Source organism: Microcaecilia unicolor, chromosome 1, assembly GCF_901765095.1.
Source record: "Microcaecilia unicolor chromosome 1, aMicUni1.1, whole genome shotgun sequence".
NCBI classification, from domain to species: domain Eukaryota; kingdom Metazoa; phylum Chordata; class Amphibia; order Gymnophiona; family Siphonopidae; genus Microcaecilia; species Microcaecilia unicolor.
In genome coordinates this window covers 378,442,022-378,465,556 of record NC_044031.1, presented here as the reverse complement: position 1 = coordinate 378,465,556, position 23,535 = coordinate 378,442,022, and the positions used below count along the sequence as shown (strand labels likewise).

General features: G+C 44.1%; 1 protein-coding gene across 1 annotated transcript in view; it reads left to right on the top strand.

Annotated features, from left to right (window-relative positions):
- TEX33 (testis expressed 33) overlaps nt 1–21,850 on the top strand; it is a 140,533-nt gene extending 118,683 nt beyond the window's left edge. The window contains exon 7 of the mRNA XM_030190069.1: nt 21,300–21,850. Within this exon, the coding sequence (XP_030045929.1) occupies nt 21,300–21,598 (299 nt within the window). The 3' untranslated portion in view covers nt 21,599–21,850. The remainder of the gene's footprint in view (nt 1–21,299) is intronic.
- The last annotated feature ends 1,685 nt before the right edge of the window (nt 21,851–23,535 follow it).

Sequence of the window (23,535 nt, the reverse complement as noted above, 5' to 3'; positions counted from 1 at the left end):
GAGGTGGAGGAAAGACACTGGAGCTTGCAGACGGGGGGAAGGAGCGTGCGATGCAGGACCCGGCGGCAGCGGCGGTGGGAAAGCGAGCAACATCGTACCTTGTGGGAACAGAGGGAGGGAGAATGACACCAACCCTGTGGGGGGGGGGGGGGGGGGGAGGCAGGAAGAATGAAAGAGCAACACCGAACTTGTGAGGGGGAGGGAGGGAAAGCGACACAAGACCTTGTGGGGAGGGGGGGAAGGGAAAGCGACATCAGACTTTGGGGGGGGGGGACAGGGTGGTATGGAGGGAAAGCAACATCAGACTTTGTGGAGGGGGAGAGGGAGGGAAAATGAACTGGACCTTGGAGGGAAGGAAGAAGGGAGGGAAGGAGAGTGACACAACCTTGCAAGGGGTGAAGAGGAAGGAAGGGCATGGGGTATAGGGCCTTGGAAACAAGGGAATGAAAGAGAAAAGGATGGAGCTGGGGACTGATAGGGTGATGAGATCCAGTGGAGGGTAGATGAGGGCTAATAGGATGGGAATGGGGGCTAAGGAAGTGGGTGGAAGATGGGAAAAGATAGGGGTTTAGGAGCCTGGATATTAAGTGAGAGACAGAGGGAGCAACGGTAAATGCTAGTAAGTATGATCAGAAGTGAAACAGAGACTAAGGTGAGAGAAAGGGGGATAAACACAAATGGGGGGGGGGGGGGAACATGAAATGAAAGGTCACTGCCAGATAGATATAGAGAAGGAAAGGAAGAAGCCAAGAGGAGAGAGAAGAAATGGAAACGCCAATGTGGAAAAGAATTTAGAGAAGACTGGCATGTGGAAAGTGGAAAAGAGACTGGGACCAGCCCAATTAGAAAAATAAAGTGCTCGGACAACAAAGGTAGAAAAATATTTTTATTTTATACTTTTTAAAGACTGAGGTGTGCCTGCTTTGTGAAATGTATGTCTCTTTTATTTTTGTATTTTGCAGAGTGCAGGAGAAAATACAGCTCTGATTTAGAGTTGCGAGCGGCAAGGAGTGTGAAAACCTCATAGTGGTATGCAGTGCTATTTTTTTTAAGTAACCGCTTCTCCAGCCACTCGCTGCACACACCTTTCTGCAGTCGCATTGGTCTACCAGCTAGAGGACCGCCAACAGAGAGAACAAAAGCGCAGCTGGCTCCAGCGACCCAATCAGAAAATTAAGAAGACCAACCTGTTCTGCTCCAGTTGATTTCCACATCGGTCCTCTGTGGGTCCCTGCTAGGTGGACTTGAAGCAGCATGAGGATCAACAGGCACTGAAGGTTCTGCAGTTTCTACAACGGTGATCCTGGTGAGTATCAGCTTAATTATCAATGCAGCACCGGAGTCATGTGCTTGAGCTCAGGGTAGAGGGATCCACTGGGCCAACGAGAGGAGACCAGGAGTTGGTTCTGACCTAGGCAGCTCACAGGAGCAGGAATCTGAGGCCCGTTTCTTCTTGCTCCCTCCCCCCTTTTTTTTGTTAGTCTCTCCCTCTGCATGGAGAACCAAAGGCTGGCCTGCAGTAATCTATCCCTCATGAGACTGTTCGTGGGAGGCTAGTGATTAGCTTATGGATGATTGCACCCAGTCTGGGCACTCCTTTCTGGTAGCTCCTGAGACACTAAGTCCTCACTCACCATCGATGACTCCCTCACCAGAGATCGCCGACGATGGTGCAGTCCCAGCCCCACCTACAGACTTGGCCAGGAACAACACCTCAGAGTGGACCTTTGCAAGCCACTCAGTGTTTATTTACTGACCCTAGAGACTGACCCCAGAGACGTATCCTCTTCCTATTACACTGATCTAACCTACTACATCAGCTCAAATATTACCTACCACATAAACATAACCCTCCACAGAATCAAAGCCTCAACCCACTCCCATCCCCACCACTTATATCAGTGCCAGGTCAGTAGGGAACAAGACGCTCGTACTCAGCAATCTTCTGGATTCCTCAGAACTAGGCTTCTTATTTATCTCAGAAATATGGATTACAGAGGTCAACAGCCCGATGTTACCTCCCTTATGCCCTCCTGGATATGACATTCTTCACTCTCCAAGACAAGGTAAAAATGTTGGTGGGCTTGCACTCATTTTTAAAAAAACGTTTAGGCAGGAAGCTTTATTAAATGAATCAACAAACAGAAAACTTCAAACAATAAACATGAAGTGACTTGCACTCATTTTTAAGAGTTTCTTCCATTTTCTTTAGTTAGCTCAGGCGTCTTCCCTGAACTAGAATACATGCTATGCAAACTCTGTGGCGATTCAAAGGAGGCAAGGCAAATCGATCTACTCCTTATTTACCATTCATCTAGGACTTGGTCCAAAGCTGAACCATCACTCCTTGAGATCATTTCCTCTGTCATGTCCCAATTCTCCAAGATCATCCTCCTGGGAGATCTAAATCTACACTTGGAGAATGATGCGAACATCAATGCTCACAATTTCAAATCATTTCTGAATGACCGCAGCCAACTATTTTTTTCAAAGGGTGCTACTCACGAAGAAGGCCATATGTAACACTTCATGTCCTCCTATCCTACTGGATTGATCAGCTCATTTGATTGGAAGCTAGTACCATGGTCAGATCACTTCCAACTCAATTTTACTATTGATTTCTGTATGTCGAACTTAAACAAACACAAATCATTCAACCTCATATCCACTAGAGGTAAAATCAATGAGGCCATCTTCTGGTGTAAGCTGAGTGATTCCCTTAACCCCTGTATTCCTACACAAGACTCAATTAAATCCATCTGGGACACTAAGGTGATAGCAGTTCTGGACAAAATTGCTCTACTTACTACTAAAAAGGTCAGGAGAACCAGACTCTCTCCACAGTTTTCAGAAGAACTAGCCTAACTGAAATGGGAATGTCGACACCTTGAAAAATAATGGAGGAAGAACAAAGACATATCTGGTGCTATAAAAAGAAGGTTACTGATTCCAAACTACAGTACTACAACAATCTAATGGGCCAAGAGGTTGTTAACAATAAAAAATTAATCTCATTAGTTAAAAGCTTAACCTCCACTAATTCTGGCAATTTTACACATCAAGTATGCCCATCCACACTAGCTAATCATTTCACAAATAAGGCCATTCAAATCAGGACTGAAGTATCTAAAGCACCCCAACCGAGGAAAATAGTCTAAGCTGCAACTCAACTTCAATTACCGGGAAGTCCTCAATCCAAGATCACAGAGAGGACCAGAACTGGGAAGTCTTTCAACCATTGACATTTAAGGAAGTCAGATCGCTACTAGGGATGCTTACGAGCACAGTTTATCTTGTTGGGCAGACTGGATGGACCGTTCAGGTCTTTATCTGCCGTCATTTACTATGTTATTTTAAACAATCATTTCCAAACAGAACCACTTCTAATCAAAAATATAGACCCCGAGTGCACTGCTTGGTCAAGGCAGAGTTGAAAAACAATCTTTAAAATTCACTTTTATTAAAACGTATCATTGGCAGCAAACTACCGTCCAGTGGCTAGTGTACCTCTTTTCAGAAAAATACTAGAAACAATCAGCAAACAATTCTCCTTATACCTGGATAGATTTAATATTCTACATTGTTCACAATTTGCTTCAGACCTGCACACAGAATGGAAAATTTGCTGCTAGTCCTAACTACATATGTCACACAACGTCTATGTAAAGGAGACCAAGTGTTACGATTGTGGTCGTGACCCCTCTCAAACTTACCTTATTTCTGGTGGTCAGCTTCTTAGCTGGCTTCTGTCTGTCCTTCCTGAGTTAGCTCTATCTCTGTCTTTGTGTGCTGGCTGCTCCCAGCATGGTTCTAATTGCTTCACTATATTGCACCTGTGTGTTGCCTGAGTTAGCTCTGCCTCTGTCTCTGTGTGCTGGCTGCTTCCAGCGTGGCTCTAATTACTCCACTATACTGCACCTGTGTGTGTTGAGCCTCTCTGTGCTTCAGTATGCTTTCTGCCTGAGTCCCGTAGCTGTGACATCATCAGTCAGGCCCTTGATAAGGAAGTGGTGTTCTTCCATTCAGGGCCTTTGCAAACGCCAAAGGTCCAGGTTAGTGTTTGGTGCTGTTAGCACTTATGCCTTGTCTTGCTTGCCTTGAATCATATCCTGATTCCAGTCCTGTTGGCTCCTTTTCCCTCCTGTCTGAGAACCCTGTATTCCTGGTGCAGTTAGCACATCTGCCTTGCTCTTGTCTGGGTGCCTGGTGGCACTTCTGAATCCTGTCTGCTTTTGGCTCCCTTTCCCTCCTGTCTGAGAACCCTGTATTCCTGGTGCAGTTAGCACTTCTGCCTTGCTCTTGTCTGGGTGCCTGGTGGCACTTCTGAATCCTGTCTGCTTTTGGCTTCCTTTCCCTCCTGTCTGAGTACCCTGAACCCCTGTCTGCCTTGCTTTTGTCTAGGTGCCTGTGGGCACTTCTGAATCCTGATTCCTGATGTTCCAGTCTGCTAGTTCCAGTATCAGTTTTCCTCCAAGCCCTGCTGGCTGCCTGCACCCGGGGGCTCAATCCCCGGTGAATGGCAGCTAAGTGTAGGTGAAGCCTAGGTCTAGTCCTGTGTGTTCCGGTCCAGTGTGTACCAGTCCAGTGCGTTCCAGTCCAGTGCGTTCCAGTCCAGTGTGTTCCAGTTCAGTGCGTACCAGTCCGGTGCGTTCTAGCCCAGTGTTGGTTGGTGGGTTTTGCCTGCTGCTGCCTCTCCTCGTCAGCAGCCCAAGGGCTCACGATTACTCCAGAGTCCATGCCTGCGTGTTTTGAACCTGGGAACCTGACACCAAGAGGGGCATAATCGAACGGGGCACACAAGCTTTCCTCAGGATGTCCTCACAGGACGTCCCCGTGAAGGGGCGGGGAAACCCATATTATCGAAACAAGATGGGCGGCCATCTTTTGTTTCCATAATATGGTCAGGGATGCCCAAATCTCAACATTTAGGTCGACCTTAGAGATGGTCGTCCCTAGAGATGGTCATCCCCAATTTTCGGTGATAATGGAAACCGAGGACACTCATCTCAGAAATGACCAAATCCAAGCCATTTGGTCGTGGGAAGAGCCAGCATTTGTAGTGCACTAGTCTCCCTGCCATGCCAGGACACCAATCGGGCACCCTAGGGGGCACTTCAGTGGACTTCAGAAAAAGCTCCCAGGTGCATAGCTCCCTTACCTTGTGTGCTGAGCCCCTCAAAGCCCACTACCCACAACTGTACACCACTACCATAGCCCTTAGGAATGAAGGGGGGCACCTAGATGTGGGTACAGTGGGTTTGTGGTGGGTTTTGGAGGGCTCACATTTACCACCACAAGTATAACAGGTAGGGGGGGGATGGGCCTGCCTGCCTGAAGTGCACTGTAGTACCCACTAAAACTGTTCCATGTACCTGCATACTGCTGTCATGGAGCTGGGTATGATATTTGAGGATAGCATAGAGGCTGGAAAAATATTTAATTTTTTTTTGAGGGTGGGAGGGGATTAGTGACCACTGGGAGAGTAAGGGGAGGTCATTCCCGATTCCCTCCGGTGGTCATCTGATCATTTAGAGCACATTTTTGTGGCTTGGTCATAAAAAAAAAAAGGACCAAGTAAAGTCGGCCAAATGTTCGTCAGGGACGCCCTTTTTCTCCCATTATCAGCCGGGGACGCCCATGTGTTAAGCATGCCCCAGTCCCACCTTCGCTATGCTTCCGACACACCCCTGTGAACTCTGGTCGTCCCAGAGACGGAAAGCAGTTGAGGACACCCAAAATCAGCTTTCAATTATGCCGATTTGGGCGACCCTGGGAGAAGGACGCCCATCTCCCGATTTGTGTCGAAAAATGGGCGCCCTTCTCTTTTGAAAATAAACCTGCAAGTAATACTGCTCTAATTCAACATCTCTGCGGCGTTTGATGTGGTGGATCATACACTGCTTCTGGAATGCCTGGATCAGATAGGAATAACTGGTACTATTCTCAAATGGTTCAGCGAATTCTTCTCAAACCGAAGCTATTCTGTTAAACAAAATAATCAACTCTCCGATTACTGGTCGCCTAACTGTGGAGTTCCTCAGGGTTTCTCACTCTCACCCATCCTATTCATTTACTTAATGTTGTCCCTTCGCATAATACATCTGAGGCTCAAAAAACCTCTATTATCATACGCTGATGTCATCCTACTTCTCCTACCAGTTACATCCACAAATAAAGACCCAACTCTGTCAGTAACAGCCGCATGAATGCTATCAATACTTGGGCCCTGATCAACAAACTAAAACTGAATGAGCAGGAAACCAAGATTCTAAGGTTCCGGAATCAGGGAGCTGTGGTACCAGCTTCAGTAACATTGTCCAATAATCAAAACTTTGCAGTAGAGTCAGAAACCAAAGTATTAGGGGTCATGCTTGACTCCTCACTCACGTTCTCCTCACATATTAGCCAGCTGTGGAAGAAATCTCTATTCAAAATGAGGCAGTTTCGTCTAATCAGATCTCTCATTGATCAAAACATCTTTGCGCTGCTGGTACAAATGCTAATCCTACCACACCTGGATTACTGCAATGTCTTATTTCTTGGCATCAAGTGTCAATAGTTTTTCAAATCTTGTAGGGTTTTATATCAGAACTGCTAACTAAAGTGGCTTCACTAGGTTTAGCCCAGTTCAACAGACTAAAAGAACAACTTACACTACTAACACCATTTCATAAGGCAATCCGATATCAGAAGATATTCAAATCTCTATTGGAGTAACAATATGGAACTCGCTACCTATTTCCATCAGAACAGATACTATCTACCTTAGCTTCCGGAAGAGGTTAAAAACCTTCCTATTCCCCAAGTCTGTTTCATAACATTCAATACAATGCCTGTCTCGTCTTATTATTCATTTGACTTTACTGTAAGACTCCGTGGTTGCATGCGTTCATACTAACAGTCTCTGCTCTGTTACACCTATTATGTAAATTGCACTGAACCCTAGTGAGGAGATTTTAGCGGTATACAAGACCTGATTTGATCACAAGAGGTACAATTACAAATCACATAAAATACAATATTTTTCAAACAATTACAAAATTTAGCACTGCCAAGGGGGTTGGGGGGCAGGGAACAAAGCAAAAAAGAAAAGAAAAGAAAATATTGGATCCACAAAAACACACATCACATCAACTCAACACCCCTAATGTAACTTCAAAAATTTTACTAAACAGCAATTAACTAGCTTAATGGTAAAGTAGAGAAGAAATAAAGGTTTAGAGGTGGGTATTAAAGACTCATGAGGAAACTGCATAAAATCTGGCATTCCTTTTCCCCTGTACCTTCTCTTTCTGAGAAGTTCCGAGAGAAGAGGACATTTCTCTGGTAAGTGAACACTATTTTGCTTTGTGCTTTGGAAACTTAAAGATTGGGGTTTAAAGGAGGTTAGTGTTAGGTTAGTGTTAGGCAAAATAAAAATATAAAAAAGCACATTTTATCAACTAATCTCAATAGTCTTTTCCACTTAGTTTTAAAAACTTTGTACCACAGCATTAACAGATAGAATCTAGCAGGCACTGCAGGATCTAGTTTAGTATTGTTGGAATGAAAAGAGAGAGAGAGAGAGGGGGGGGGGGGGGGGAGGGAAAAGCAAGCAGGACCTAGTTTAATATTAAGGGGGAAATAAAAAAGAGAGAGAGAGAAAAGCAAGCATCATTAACTAGCTGTCATAGTGTGCAAACACTTTCCCATACCTTTTCTAGAGGTAGAAACTAAACAGCCAAAAACTCTGGTTCTAAAAGGCAGTTATTTTCTGTTCCTTGGCTGCTGGAGAGATAGCTCATCCAGCGACCTCAATTAAGTGTTAATTAAGGTGTGGGTAAGAATACTTGCATAGGTTGCTGAGTCAGCTTCAAAGAGCCTGTTAAAAAAGGCCCTTAGATTCAAAACTATATAAAGAGGAAAGATCCCACTGAACTTTCTTTCTGAGAAGTTCCGAGAGAAGAGGACATTTCTCTGGTAAGTGAACGCTATTTTGCTTTGTGCTTTGGGAACTTAAAGATTGGGGTTTAAAGGAGGAATTGTAGGTTAGTGTTAGGCAAAATAAAAATATAAAAAGCAATTTTTATCAACTAATCTCCATAGTCTTTTCCACTTAGTTTTAAAAACTTTGTACCACAGCATTAACAGATAGAATCTAGCAGGCACTACAGGATCTAGTTTAGTCTTCCCATCCACCCCTAGGACAACTCTTCATTTATAGTTAGTTATTGTAATTAAGGTAACAAGCAGTGAGTGCTCCTACAGAGTTTTAAGTACATTTCATTACCATCTAAGAAGGAAACACTAAATAAATCATACAATATACTATATAAACTAAAAGACACTTTTATATTAGGCTATTATCCGTAATACTGTAGCAAGTTTTAAATTATTGAAAAACCTAAAAACACTAAGATGGAGTCAGCAGTCCAGCAGCAAGAGGGGTGCTATCCAGTCTTTTGCGTGTCACATGTATGATTATCTCCCAGTTGGTGAGATGTCATATGTGTGTGCCCGATCCAAAGAGCTCCTAGCTCTCAGAGAATGTGTCCATTCTCTTGAGGCTAGAGTAGCAGACATGGTAGAGCTGAGGGAGACAGAGAGGTACATAGAGGAGACCTACAGGGATGTTGTAGAGAAGTCCCACCTCCAGTCTGGTAGCCCCTGTGCTACCGTGGAGGAGGGAGGTCTCCTAGAAGGAGAGCATCATCCTGGTGAAGTAGGAAGTACTCCTGTAGTCAGGACCTGCCCACCAGGGGATGTACTATCCTCTCACACCAAGGATATGTCTCCAAGTGCTGACCGGGAGGGAAAGCTTAGGACAGCTGTTGTACTTGGTGATTCGATCATTAGGCATGTAGATAGCTGGGTGGCTGGTGAATGTGAGGATCGCCTGGTGACTTGCCTGTCTGGTGTGAAGGTGGCAGACCTCTCGCGTCACCTAGATAGGATTTTAGATAGTGCTTGGGAGGAGCTGGTTATCTTGGTACATGTGGGTACCAATGACATAGGAAAATGTGGGAGAGAGGTTCTGGAAGGCAAATTTAGGCTCTTAGATAGAAAGCTCAAATCCAGATCCTCTAGGGTAGCATTTTCTAAAATGCTACCCGTTCCACGCGCAGGGCCCAAGAGACAGGCAGAGCTCCAGAGTCTCAATGCATGGATGAGATGATGGTGCAGGGAGGAGGGTTTTAGATTTGTTAGGAACTGGGCAACATTCTGGGGAAGGGGGAGCCTATTCCGAAAGGATGGGCTGCACCTTAACCAGGGTGGGACCAGGCTGCTGGTATCGGCACTTAAAAAGGAGATGGAGCAGCTTTTAAACTAGAAAAGGGGGGAAGGCCGACAGTCACTCAAAAGCGCATGGTTCGTGATAAGGTATCTTTCAAAGATATCACCAAAACAGGGAAGATAGGGTAACCTGATAGTGAGGTTGCAAATTAATACTCTCAAGTACTAAGCATCATGTAAATAGGAACAACAAACATACTTTGAAATGTCTATATGCGATTGCCAGGAGCCTGAGAAATAAGATGGGAGAGTTAGAATATATTGCACTAAATGAAAAATTAGATATAATAGGCATCTCTGAGACCTGGTAGAAGGAGGATAACCAGTGGGACACTGTGATACTGGGGTATAAATTATATCGTAGTGATAGAGTGAATCAAATTGGTGGAGGGGTAGCATTGTATATTAACGAGAGCCTTGAATCAAATAGATTGAAAATTCTGCAGGAAACAAAACACTTCTTGGAATCATTGTGGATTGAAATTCCATGTGTAAAGGGGAAAAGAATAAATATAGGAGTGTACTACCGCCCGCCTGGCCAGGATGAACAGACGGATGCAGAAATATTAAACGAAATTAGGGACGCAAACAAACTGGGCAATACAATAATAATGGGTGATTTCAATTACCCAGATATTGTCTGGGTAAATGTAACATCGGGGCACGCTAGGGAGGTAAAATTCCTTGATGAAATCAAGGACTGCTTTATGGAGCAGCTGGTACAGGAGACGACGAGAGAGAGAGAAAAATTCTAGACCTAGTCCTTAGTGGAGCGCATGATCTGGTGCGGGAGGTAATGGTGCTGGGGCCGCTTGATAACAGTGATCATATTATGATCGGATTTGATATTAGCTTTGAAGTAAGTATACATAAAATACTTTAGCATTTAAGTTTAAAAAAGGAGACTATGATAAAATGAGAAGAACGGTGGAAAAAAAAATTAGAGGAGCGACTGCAAGGGTCAAAAATTTACATCAGGCATGGATGCTGTTCAAAAACACCATCTTGGAAGCCCAAGCCAAATATATTCCGCGTATTAAAAAGGAGGATGGAAGACCAAATGACAGCCGGCATAATTAAAAAGTGAGGTGAAGGAAGCTATTAGAGCTAAAAGAAAATCCTTTAGAAAATGGAAGAAGGAACCGACTGAAAATAATAAGAAACAGCATAAGGAATGTCAAGTCAAATGCAAAGCGCTGATAAGGAACGCTAAGAGGGAGTTCGAAAAAAGATTGCATTGGAGGCAAAAACATATAGTAAATTTTTTTTTAGGTATATTAAAAGCAGGAAACCAGCAAAAGAATCGGTTGGACCGCTAGATGACCAAGGAGTAAAAAGGGTGATCGGGGAAGACAAAGCCATAACTGAGAGATTAAATTAATTCTTTGCTTCTGTCTTCACCGAGGAAGATTTGGGTGGGATACCGGTGCCAGAAATGGTATTCCAAGCTGACGAGTCAAAGAAACTTAATGAATTCTCTGTAAACCTGGAGGATGTAATGGGGTAGTTCTACAAACTGAAGAGTAGCAAATCTGGACCGGATGGTATTCACCCCAGAGTACTGATAGAACTGAAAAATGAGCTTGCAGAGCTATTGTTAGTAATATGTAATTTATCCTTAAAGTCGAGCATTGTACCGGAAGATTGGAAGGTGGCCAATGTAACACCGATTTTTAAAAAGGGTTCCAGAGGAGATCCAGGAAATTATAGTCTGATGTCGGTGCCGGGCAAAATGGTAGAGACTATTATTAAGAACAAAATTACAGAGCATATTCAAAAGCATGGTTTAATGAGACAAAGTCAACATGGATTTAGTGAAGGGAAATCTTGCCTCACCAATCTACTACATTTCTTTGAAGGGGTAAACAAACATGTGGATAAAGGTTGATATTGTGTATCTGGATTTTCAGAAGGCGTTTGACAAAGTACCTCATGAAAGACTCCAGAGGAAATTGGAGAGTCATGGGATAGGAGGTAGTGTTCTATTGTGGATTAAAAAGTGGTTAAAAGATAGAAAACAGAGAGTAGGGTTAAATGGTCAGTATTCTCAATGGAGAAGGGTAGTTAGTGGGGTTCCCCAGGGTTCTGTGCTGGGACTGCTGCTTTTTAACGTATTTATAAATGACCTAGAGGTGGGAGTAACTAGTGAGGTAATTAAATTTGCTGATGACAGAAAGTTATTCAAAGTCGTTAAATCGCAGGAGGATTGTGAAAAATTACAAGAGGACCTTACGAGACTGGGAGACTGGGCGTCTAAATGGCAGATGACATTTAATGTGAGCAAGTGTAAAGTGATGCATGTGGGAAAGAGGAACCCGAATTATAGCTACGCCATGCAAGGTTCCACGTTAGGAGTCACGGACCAAGAAAGGGATCTAGGTGTCGTCGTTGATGATACGTTGAAACCTTCTGCTCAGTGTGCTGCTGCAGCTAAGAAAGCAAATAGAATGTTAGGTATGATTAGGAAAGGAATGGAAAACAAAAATGATGTTATAATGTCTTTGTATCGCTCTATCGTGCGACTGCACTTCGAATATTGTGTTCAATTCTGGTCGCCGCATCTCAAAAAAGATATAGTGAAATTAGAAAAGGTGCAGAGAATGGCGATGAACATGATAAAGGGGGTGGGATGACTTCCCTATGAGGAAAGGCTAAAGTGGCTAGGGCTCTTCAGCTTGGAGAAAAGACGGCTGAGGGGAGATATGATAGAGGTCTATAAAATAATGAGCGGAGTTGAACGGGTAGATGTGAAGCGTCTGTTTACTCTTTCCAAAAATACTAGGACTAGGGTGCATGTAATGAAGCTACAATGTAGAAAATTGAAAACGAATCAGAGAAAATTTTCTTCACTCAGCGTGTAATTAAACTCTGGAATTCGTTGCCAGAGAATGTGGTAAAGGTGGTTAGCTTAGCGGAGTTTTAAAAAGGTTTGGACGGCTTCCTAAAGGAAAAGACAATAGACCATTATTAAATGGAGAAAATCCACCATTTCTGGGATAAGCAGTATAAAATGTTTTGTACTTTTTTGGGATCTTGCTAGGTATTTGTGACCTGGATTGGCCACTGTTGGAAACAAGATGCTGGGCTTGATGGACCTTTGGTCTTTCCTAGTATGGCAATACTTATGTACTTATGTACTTGTCTTACCCACATACACTTTGTCACATGGACATATCAGTACATAAATGACATTCTGTGATTGACAGGTAGTGTGCTGTCGCAATTTGTATGTTTTTTTGTCCAAATGATTGGTGAGCTTAGTCTGCAACATAATAGTGCATGTAGTACAGTTAGTTCTGTTACATTTAAAGTGACCAGGCGATAGACTCTCATTCAACTGTATATTCTGGGGCATACCCGCCGGGCTCAATACCTCTTTCAAATTTTTCGAACGAGAGTTTGCCAATCTCAAATCCGTATTTATAAATACTGGATGTGTCTTCATAATGTCCTAATGACGGTGAATAATCCTAGCTGTTGCCTCTCCTTCCAGTGCAAACCGCGTAACAAACACCATCAGGTCATCATCAGATGTAGTTTGTCACTTGTCCTGTAGAAAAAGGTCTCTATTAGGATATCTAGCTCTGAGGTATGCTTGCTTCAAGACTTTTTGAGGATAGTGCCGATCCTGTAGGTTCTGTAGAAATACCTGCGCCTGTGTTTTAAAGTCTTCGTCTTGAGTACATATGCGTCTAAACCTCAACATCTGCGAGAAGGGAATGATCTTCCGCAATGATCTCAATTAAGTACATAAGTAGTGCCATACTGGGAAAGACCAAAGGTCCATCTAGCCCAGCATCCTGTCACCGACAGTGGCCAATCCAGGTCAAGGGCACCTGGCACGCTCCCCAAACGTAAAAACATTCCAGACAAGTTATACCTAAAAATGCGGAATTTTTCCAAGTCCATTTAATAGCGGTCTATGGACTTGTCCTTTAGGAATCTATCTAACCCCTTTTTAAACTCCGTCAAGCTAACCGCCCGTACCACGTTCTCCGGCAACGAATTCCAGAGTCTAATTACACGTTGGGTGAAGAAAAATTTTCTCCGATTCGTTTTAAATTTACCACACTGTAGCTTCAACTCATGCCCTCTAGTCCTATTATTTTTGGATAGCGTGAACAGTCGCTTCACATCCACCCGATCCATTCCACTCATTATTTTATACACTTCTATCATATCTCCCCTCAGCCGTCTCTTCTCCAAGCTGAAAAGCCCTAGCCTTCCCAGCCTCTCTTCGTAGGAAAGTCGTCCCATCCCCACTATCATTTTCGTCGCCCTTCGCTGTACCTTTTCCAATTCTACTATATCTTTTTTGAGATACGGAGACCAGTACTGAACACAATACTCCAGGTGCGGTCGCACCATGGAGCGATACAACGGCATTATAACATCCGCACACCTGGACTCCATACCCTTCCTAATAACACCCAACATTCTATTCGCTTTCCTAGCCGCAGCAGCACACTGAGCAGAAGGTTTCAGCATATCATCGACGACGACACCCAGATCCCTTTCTTGATCCGTAACTCCTAACGCGGAACCTTGCAAGACGTAGCTATAATTCGGGTTCCTATTACCCACATGCATTACTTTGCACTTGTCAACATTGAACTTCATCTGCCACTTGCACGCCCATTCTCCCAGTCTCGCAAGGTCCTCCTGTAATCGTTCACATTCCTCCTGCGACTTGACGACCCTGAATAATTTTGTGTCATCGGCGAATTTAATTACCTCACTAGTTATTCCCATCTCTAGGTCATTTATAAATACATTAAAAAGCAACGGACCCAGCACAGACCCCTGCGGGACCCCACTAACTACCCTCCTCCACTGAGAATACTGGCCACGCAATCCTACTCTCTGCTTCCTATCTTTCAACCAGTTCTTAATCCATAATAATACCCTACCTCCGATTCCATGACTCTGCAATTTCTTCAGGAGTCTTTCGTGCGGCACTTTGTCAAACGCCTTCTGAAAATCCAGATATACAATATCAACCGGCTCCCCATTGTCCACATGTTTGCTTACCCCCCTCAAAAAAATGCATTAGATTGGTGAGGCAAGACTTCCCTTCACTAAATCCGTGCTGACTTTGTCTCATCAGTCCATGTTTTTGTATATGCTCTGCAATTTTATTCTTAATAATAGCCTCCACCATCTTGCCCGGCACCGACGTCAGACTCACCGGTCTATAATTTCCGGATCTCCTCTGGAACCCTTCTTAAAAATCGGAGTAACATTGGCTACCCTCCAGTCTTCCGGTACTACACTCGATTTTAGGGACAGATTGCATATTTCTAACAGTAGCTCCGCAAGTTCATTTTTTAGTTCTATTAATACTCTGGGATGAATACCATCAGGTCCCGGTGATTTACTACTCTTCAGCTTGCTGAACTGACCCATTACATCCTCCAAGGTTACAGAGAATTTGTTTAGTTTCTCCGACTCCCCCGCTTCAAATATTCTTTCCGGCACCGGTGTCCCCCCCAAATCCTCCTCGGTGAAGACCGAAGCAAAGAATTCATTTAATTTCTCCGCTACGGCTTTGTCCTCCTTGATCGCCCCTTTAACACCATTTTCGTCCAGCGGGCCCAACCGACTCTTTGGCCGGTTTCCTGCTTTTAATGTATCTAAAAAAATTTTTACTATGTATTTTGCTTCCAACGCTAATTTCTTCTCAAAGTCCTTTTTTGCCCTCCTTATCTCCGCTTTGCATTTGGCTTGGCATTCCTTATGATCTATCCTGTTACTTTCAGTTGGTTCTCTTCTCCACTTTCTGAAGGATTGTTTTTTGGCTCTAATGATTTCCTTTATCTTACTGTTTAGCCACGCCGGCTGACGTTTAGTCTTTTTTCCCTTTTTTCTAATACGTGGAATATATTTGTCCTGAACCTCCAGGATGGTGTTTTTAAACAGCATCCAAGCCTGATGCAAGTTTTTTACTCTGCGAGCTGCTCCTTTCAGTCTTTTTTTCACCTTTTTCTCATTTTGTCGTAATCACCTTTTCTATAGTTAAACGCTAGCGTACTTGATTTCCTAGTTTCACTTCCTTCAATGCCAATATCAAAACCGATCATATTATGATCACTGTTATCAAGCGGCCCTCGTATCGTTACCCCCTGCACTAGATCATGAGCACCACTAAGGACTAAGTCTAGTATTTTTCCTTCTCTTGTCGGCTCCTGAACTAGCTGTTCCATGAAGCTGTCCTTGATTTCATCAAGAAATCTTATGTCCCTTGCGTGTACAGATGTTACATTAACCCAGTCTATATGCGGGTAATTGAAATCCCCCATTATTATTGTGTTGCCCAGTTTGTTTGCGTCCCTGATTTCCTTTAACATTTCCGCATCCGTCTGTTCGTCCTGGCCAGGCGGACGGTAGTACACTCCTATCACTATCCTTTTCCCCTTTGCACATGGGATTTCAATCCACAGTGATTCCAAGGAGTGTTTTGTTTCCTGCAGAATTTTCAATCTATTTGATTCAAGGCTCTCGTTAATATACAATGCTACCCCTCCACCAATCCGATTCACCCTATCACTACGATATAATTTGTACCCCGGTATGACAGTGTCCCACTGGTTATCCTCCTTCCACCAGGTCTCAGAGATGCCTATTATATCTAATTTTTCATTTAGTGCAATATATTCCAACTCCCCCATCTTATTTCTTAGGCTCCTGGCATTCGCATATAGACATTTCAAACTATGTTTGTTGTTCCTAAGTACATCATGCTTAGTACTTGACAGTATTAATTGGCAATCTTTTGTCTGATTTTTATTGTTATTTAAAGATACCCGATCTACTACAATCTCTTTTGCAACCTCACTATCAGGATACTCTATCTTCCCTGTCATGGTGATATCTTTGAAAGATACCTTATCCCGAACCATGCTCTTTTGAGCGACTGTCGGCCTTCCCCCCATTTCTAGTTTAAAAGCTGCTCTATCTCCTTCTTAAACGCCGATGCCAGCAGCCTGGTCCCACTCTGGTTAAGATGGAGCCCATCCTTTCGGAATAGGCTCCCCCTTCCCCAGAATGTTGCCCAGTTCCTAACAAATCTAAAGCTCTCCTCCCTGCACCATCGTCTCATCCACGCATTGGCCACTTCCATACTCTAAGATGGTGTTTCTGTCTGTTGGTTTGACGAATACTTTGGTAATGAACGTGCAATCCTTCAGCTGGATATTTACATCAAGAAAATGTATTTATGTGTTAGACGATGACATTGTAAATTGTATGCTTGAATGGCAGGTATTCAGCCACTCGTAAAAGCCTAATAGTTCTGTTTCTGTGCCCCGCCACAATAAAAAAAATGTCATCTATAAACCTCCTCCACAGGAGGATCTTATGTTGGAGATGTGACTCGTTGATCCACTTTTTTTCAAACTCTTTCATAAATAAGTTTGCCCGGACAAAGTCATAACGAGTCACAGTTTCAACATAAGACCTTCTGGTGGAGGAGTGGCCTAGTGGTTAAAGCACTGGTTTTGCAATCCAGAGGTGGCTGGTTCAAATCCTGCTGTCCTTGTGAACTTGGGCAAGTCACTTAACCCTCCATTGCCTCAGGTACAAACTTAGATTGTGAGCCCTCCTGGGACAGAGAAATATCCAGAGTACCTGAATGTAAGTCACCTTCAGCTACTACTGAAAAAGGTGTGAGCAAAATCTAAGTAAATGGGTGACATTTTTTTATTGTGGCGGGGCACAGAAACAGAACTATTAGACTTTTACAATTGGCTCATTCTGCTAGCTAAACCAGTCAGAGGTGAGAAGAGGTAGAATATGTTCTCTTGCTCATTCAGTGATGGCAACAGGGGATAGGAGTGGCGCAGCTACAGGTGGGCCTGCATGGGCACAGGCCCACCCATTCTTGGCTCAGGCCCACCCAGCTGCGGCACCCCACATCATCATCTCTCCTCGTCCTCCACAGCATCCCAGCATCTGCCCACCCATCACTGAACCCCATCCGTCCCTGATGTACCTTACAGGCCTCCCCAGCACCTGCAGTGATTCAATTATTGCTGCCTGCGCCAGCCCTGCAGGCTTTCATCGGCTGGGTCCCACACTCGCTTTCATCATTTCCTGTCTGGTGGGACCCGGCTGATGGGAGCCTGCAGGGCTGGTGCAAGCAGCAATAATTGAATCACTGCAGGTGCTGGGGAGGCCTGTAAGGTACACCAGAGAGGGATGGGGTTCAGCAATGGGGGGGGGGGGGGCAGATGACGGGACGCCGCAGAGGAGGAGAGATGTTGATGTGGGGTAGGTGAAAAAATCTATAATTATTTAATATCTCCGGGGGGGGGGGGGGCGGGGCTGTGGAGTGCTGTGCTGTGAAAGGGCCCATCTAAGTTAGCTCTGGGCCCATCCAAAATAATTGTTCTGGCTACGTCACTTGGGGATAGGAATCTATAGTGAGGTGGGGTGGGGGGAGACACAAAGAAGAGAGAGGTTGTTTGTGTGTATGCATATGTGCGTGAAGAGGAAATGAAGAGCCTGAGTGTTGGGAACTGATGTTGCCGATGATCAGAAGCAAATGCAGGTGCTAGAGGCTGTCAGCGCCATACTAGTGCCTGCGTTTGCTACCGCCCCATGATCAGAGACCCAGAGCGCATGAAACAATGTGCTTGTGAGCTCTGAACACAACTAGCATGCAAATGCATGCAAAACAGGGCTCATAGCGCAAGTAGCATGCAAATGCATGCTAAACCTGTTCATCTCCAATGATCAGTGACCAGCGTGCCAAAGATTGGCTCAGAGCTGGCGTTAGGGTTTGCAGACCATTGGGGAAGAATGGTGAGCCCTATCCAGCATGCATTTACATGCTTGCAGGCCCCCTATCTCCCCAATGCAGCAGCCCCCCGCAGGAACCCCAACTCGACCCCCCCCCCTAGCGACAGGGGGCTGGAGGTCTAGTGGACCTCCAGTCCCCCGATCCCCCCGACACAGGCTTGGGGGGGCGCTGGAGATCAAGAGGGTCTCCAACCCCCTAACCCCCCCCCCCAGCATCCCTCAGATAAATAAGTGGCACTTATTTATTTATTATTTATTTATTGAGATTTATTAACCACCTTTATGAAGAGATTCACCCAAGGCAGTGTACAATAGGTACAGTTTAACATAAAACTTACAGTTTTGTTAACAGCATAGCAATAGCAAAATGACCAAATATAAACATAAATACAATAAATGAAGTAAACTTGGAAACAGTAAATTAAAACCTAATAATAGGACTACCATGAAACAGTGTAAAAAATAACATATTAATATCACCTTTGTTGTTTAATATCTTCTCAAGTCCACTAGCCATGATTGTTCAAGATGCTGATACATACTACTGACCTCCATACCCCAGGTATAGCCTCACTACAGCACTGTCTTACATTGGTAGTAGAATAGGGAGGAGGAATGGTGAGGGGGGAACAGATATGGAGAGAAGAACAATGGAACAACTTGGAAAATGTACCCTAACAATGTAAGACTGTCTTGTTTGTGTGAGTGACTCAGGATGCTTGTAGTGAAGTCTGCCTCATGAGGGTAGCAGGAAGTGTGTAGGTTGGGGGCTGTGTGAGGTAGGAGATGGCATATATGAGGTATGTATGTCTAGTCAGGTACATGTATCTGTGTCTTTAGAAAGAATGTAGATGTGTGTGTGGAGATGTGCAGGTCAGTCAGTGGTGGGTCGGGGGTCAGGGAGGATGATGTGGATCATATGGAGCTGGGTATAAGGATATGTGTATGTGAGGTGTGCTTGCAGGATTTGATAGAAAAGAGAGGTATCAAACTGCAGTGCCAGAGGACTGCAGCCCAGTCATGTTATCAGGATATCCCTAATGAATATTTGTCCTCCCAACAAAAGTAACTACACACTTTCTTTTCTACACAGCTTTATTAACTTTTCAGTTTTTATCAAATCCTTTATTTATTAAATACAGTTTCCCCTTGCCAATAGTACCTCAATTGAGCATACACATTCTCACTAACACACATCCTTTCCCCTAATTAAAATATAATCTCACTCTCTCCCTTGAAGTGATGAAATCATTATTGTTTGAAAAGTTAATAAAGCTGTATCGAAAAGAAAGTATGTAGTTACTTTTGTGGGGAGTTATTGGTATTAGTAACTAGATTGGAAATATTGTACTCATATATATAGGGAAGGTGTAATGAATATTTGTGAGATTTATTGGCATGCATTTCCTCTGCTGTTTGCAAATCATAAAAACCTGATTGGTTTGAACTTCAAACTTTGAAGTCCTCTGACATTGCAGTATAACACTGGGTGGTAGGTATGTAGTGTGGAGTGCGTGCAGGTAGATGGGGAGTGTTTTCTGGAGTGTGCAAGCAGGAGAAGGGGTGTACATGGCACAATCTTTCTTTCTTTTCATCCCAATCATTGTTCTCCCCTTGCCTTTTGTCTCCTGTGTCATCACTCCATGTTTTCTCTCCTCTCCTCTTCTTTCCTTTTCCCCACCCAGTGTTCTCTTCCACTTTTCTTTCTGACCCTACATACCTCCCTTTCTCTCACCTCTCTCCCTCTTCCATTTTGTTGCTTCCTCCCTTCCCTCAAATATTCCCCGCTCCAGGCTTCCTATCCTCCACTTCTTCACCCCAGCCCAGCCACATCAGCAAGAGGGACCTGGGAACTGGTTTGGGCTTTGGTCATCCATCCTCAGGCCTCTGCCGATTGGGAAGGAGGAAAGAGTTTCAGCCATCTGCTTCTTCTGGTGGCAGGGCCTGGACTCCTTGTTGCTCCACTCATTGCAGAGCTGCTACTTCATTAGGTAGTGGGGCATGGCCTCTTCACCACCCTACTGCTTCATTTAGCACTGGGCCACTGCTTCTTCAGGTGGCCAAGCCTGGTCTCCTCACCACTTGCTACTTGTTCAGGTGGTAGGACCTGAGCTCATGCTACCTTCCCGTTCACATTAATTGATTTGATTTGCTTACTTTATTTATTTTTTGTCTATTAGATTGTAAGCTCTTTGAGCAGGGACTGTCTTTCTTCTATGTTTGTGCAGCGCTGCGTAGGCCTTGTAGCGCTATAGAAATGCTAAATAGTAGTAGTAGTAGTACCTTGCTGCTCCATTTGAGTGGAGGAGTGGCATAGTGGTTAGGGTGGTGGACTTTGGTCCTGAGGAACTGAGTTCGATTCCCGGCACAGGCAGCTCCTTGTGACTCTGGGCAAGTCACTTAACCCTCCATTGCCCCATGTAAGCTGCATTGAGCCTGCCATGAGTGGGAAAGCATGGGGTACAAATGTAAAAAAAAAAAAAAAGCCTTGACTTCTTCAGGTGCTGGGGTCTTGTCTTCCTGCACTTGGCTACTCTAATGCCAGAGCCACTGATTCTTTAGATGGCATGTCACCTCTGAGGCCTCTGGCTTCTTTCTCCCCCCCCCCCCCCCCCCCCCCCCCCCCCCCCCCCACCTCTCTCTGTATGAAAGTTTATCCACATGTGCAGCTTTGGCAATAAGCACTCTTTCAAAACAGGCATTATCGCTTTATACAAAACATGCCTGAAAAGGGGGACAGAAAAGTGTCCACTGCTGAAGGAAAGTTAATGAAGGAAGAGACGGAACTAAAATAGCAAAGAAAAAAGAAGGAGACCACCAGAAGCAGAAATGGGGGTGGGGGAGAAAGAAATAGAAACAAGGACTGAAAATGAAAAAAAAACAAAAAAGACACTAAGCCAGAGATATCAAAGTTTGGAAACTCTTTTATTATCTTATAGAGTGATTTAAGTGGAAAGTAGTTCCTTGTTGTGGGGGAGGGGGGAGTCACAAGTCACATGCATAAAAATTTGATCACACTAGCCATGTAGGTGCCCTCAACAACCTTTCTCATCTCCTAATTCATTCAGACATTAGCAGCCCTAATGTCTTGAAGAAAAGCAGGGCTACAGTCCTTGCCTACTGTCACAATTTGTGAAAAGCAGGAGATATCCAGTAACTCCCAGTAATTCTATGCTTTCTCGCTTGTAGCTTCTATGTCATCTTAATATCAGCTGTTTTATTTTAAGGTTTGTGGGCTGAAAAACACATGGAAGGCTCATGCATAGCCAAAATCCTCCAGCATTATCTGGACAACCTGCCCAAATTTGCCAGGACCTGGGAAACGAACCCTGATTCAGTGCTGAAAGTCAAGAGGCCAGTAGCCAAGATGGAGGTTGTGAAGCCAAAACTGCCAAAAAGAAGTAATTGGAAGACGGAAGACTTGGTTCAGGTTTCCTTGAGTATACCAGCAGCAAAGGCACCATCCCCAAGGACTGATGATAATTTCTGGGATTTTTACAATAGCCCTCTACCATCTATGCAATAGCAATGGCCACTTTTCCTAACAAAGAAATGTGGTAACTTGGGCTAGAGTCCAGGCATGGACCTTTGGCAGATGCAGGCAACAGTGTTTAAACCAAAAGAAAAGTCTTTATTATAATACCAAAAAAGTACCAAAACTCTGTTATTGTCACAGATCTGGTATGCCCAGCTTCATTGACTCAAACTTGTACTCACACCTCCCGATATTTAAAACCATTTAACCTGCCAGGATCCGCTCCTGGTCAATTAAATTGCACTTAACTAGCTATCTGCAAATATTCAGTGGGAGATCTATCTACTATTATTCAACGCATCCCTAGCTAAGTTTGGCAGCCAAATTAGGTTGCTGAAATAACAGGAATATATATTTGGCCAGTTTAAAGTTAACCGGACAGCGCGGAATATCAGCTTGGCCAGTTAAATTTAAATGGGCCAAATTACACCCAAGATATTCAATTCCGGTCACCAGAAATAGCCCGGCATTCAATATCTGGGCTGTCTGCAGGTGTTAGCTGGTCTCCCTCCCGTGGTCTGAATATAGGGCCCACAGTGACTGCTCCTAGCAGGCTCACTTCAGTACTTCACATGAACTCTGTAGGCTTCCCACCTTGACCCGTCTTCTAACACTACAGTCATAGGCTAGAAATCACCTCTTGACATTTCCTGCTGCCCAGGCTTGGAATCCCTCCTGGAGCACCCAATCCCTCTGGGCCTCACTGTTATGTTTTGCCATAGTGCTTTTAACTTCTGCCCTGCCTGAGCCCTGCCCTCCTGATTCAGCAGGCTAGCTCTCCCTACATTATGTTTACTAAGCCATTCTAGAGGCTCGCTAGTGTTTTTTGCGCATGCTAATGATTAACACATGCTAAATGCTAGACACCCATAGGAATATATAGGTGTCTCTAGTGTATAGCGCAAGCTAATTTTTAGCACATGCTAAAGACGCTAGCGCACCTTAGTAAACAGGGCCCTAAGGTAGCTCAGTCTCCGTCTCAGTGAAGGACTGTCTTTAAGGAAACCCAAGCTTATATCACCCACTCCCTCACAAGGAACAATACACATTGTCAGTCAAGAATATTACTTAGATTGTAGCCCCCGCCCCCGGCCAAGGAAAGAACTTGTGTGCCTGAATTGTAACCTTCTTGAGCTTGTATATAGAAAAGGCGAATAATTAAATTTTAAATCCAGAGCCAAACTGAGATGGGGGGGGGGGGGGGGGGGAGGGCAAGATCCAAGGATGGGTACAGAGGCACTCAGAAACCTATGCAATAAACTTATATCAGGTCAGTTTTCTACATGATGTCTGGTAAAAAAAATTGAAAGGAGGTCTAATCTACACATTTCAAATTATTCCTATATTCAGTGGCTCCATACTAGCTATTTTTCAAGGTGATTGGGAGTGCTAAACCCCATAGAAATTATCCCTCTTTGAACACAATCAATGAGTTTGTTCAATATTGGGGGTACTCAAGCACCCACAGAGCTGGCTGCTATGCCACTGAATATGCCAGAATAAATTATACTTTAGAATGCAAGTATTCTTATACATAGAAGCGCCAAATTTTGGGCATTCTGTATATAAACTATGGGCCCAATATTCAGAAAACTGATGCTACTAACTTTGAGAGTTCTGCATTTAAATGATCACTGCCTAGTACTACCTAGTCCTAAACTTGCATACTTGGAACCCCCCAGATATAGTGCTTTTTCTTTCCCCTCACGCCTGGAATAATCTCCCCCTTTCTCTTCACAATGACTCTTCCCTAAAGACTTTCAAATCCAATTTAAAAGCCTGGCTTTTCAGGCAAGCCTTTGATGAACTAGCATAGCCAGTATTTACCTCAATTCTTGAGAATTCTGAGATTTTTTTTTTTAGCATTGTTATCCTCTTTCAATCTCTGTGTGCTCAGTCTCCCTCTTTGTCTTCTCTGTCTTTGTGTG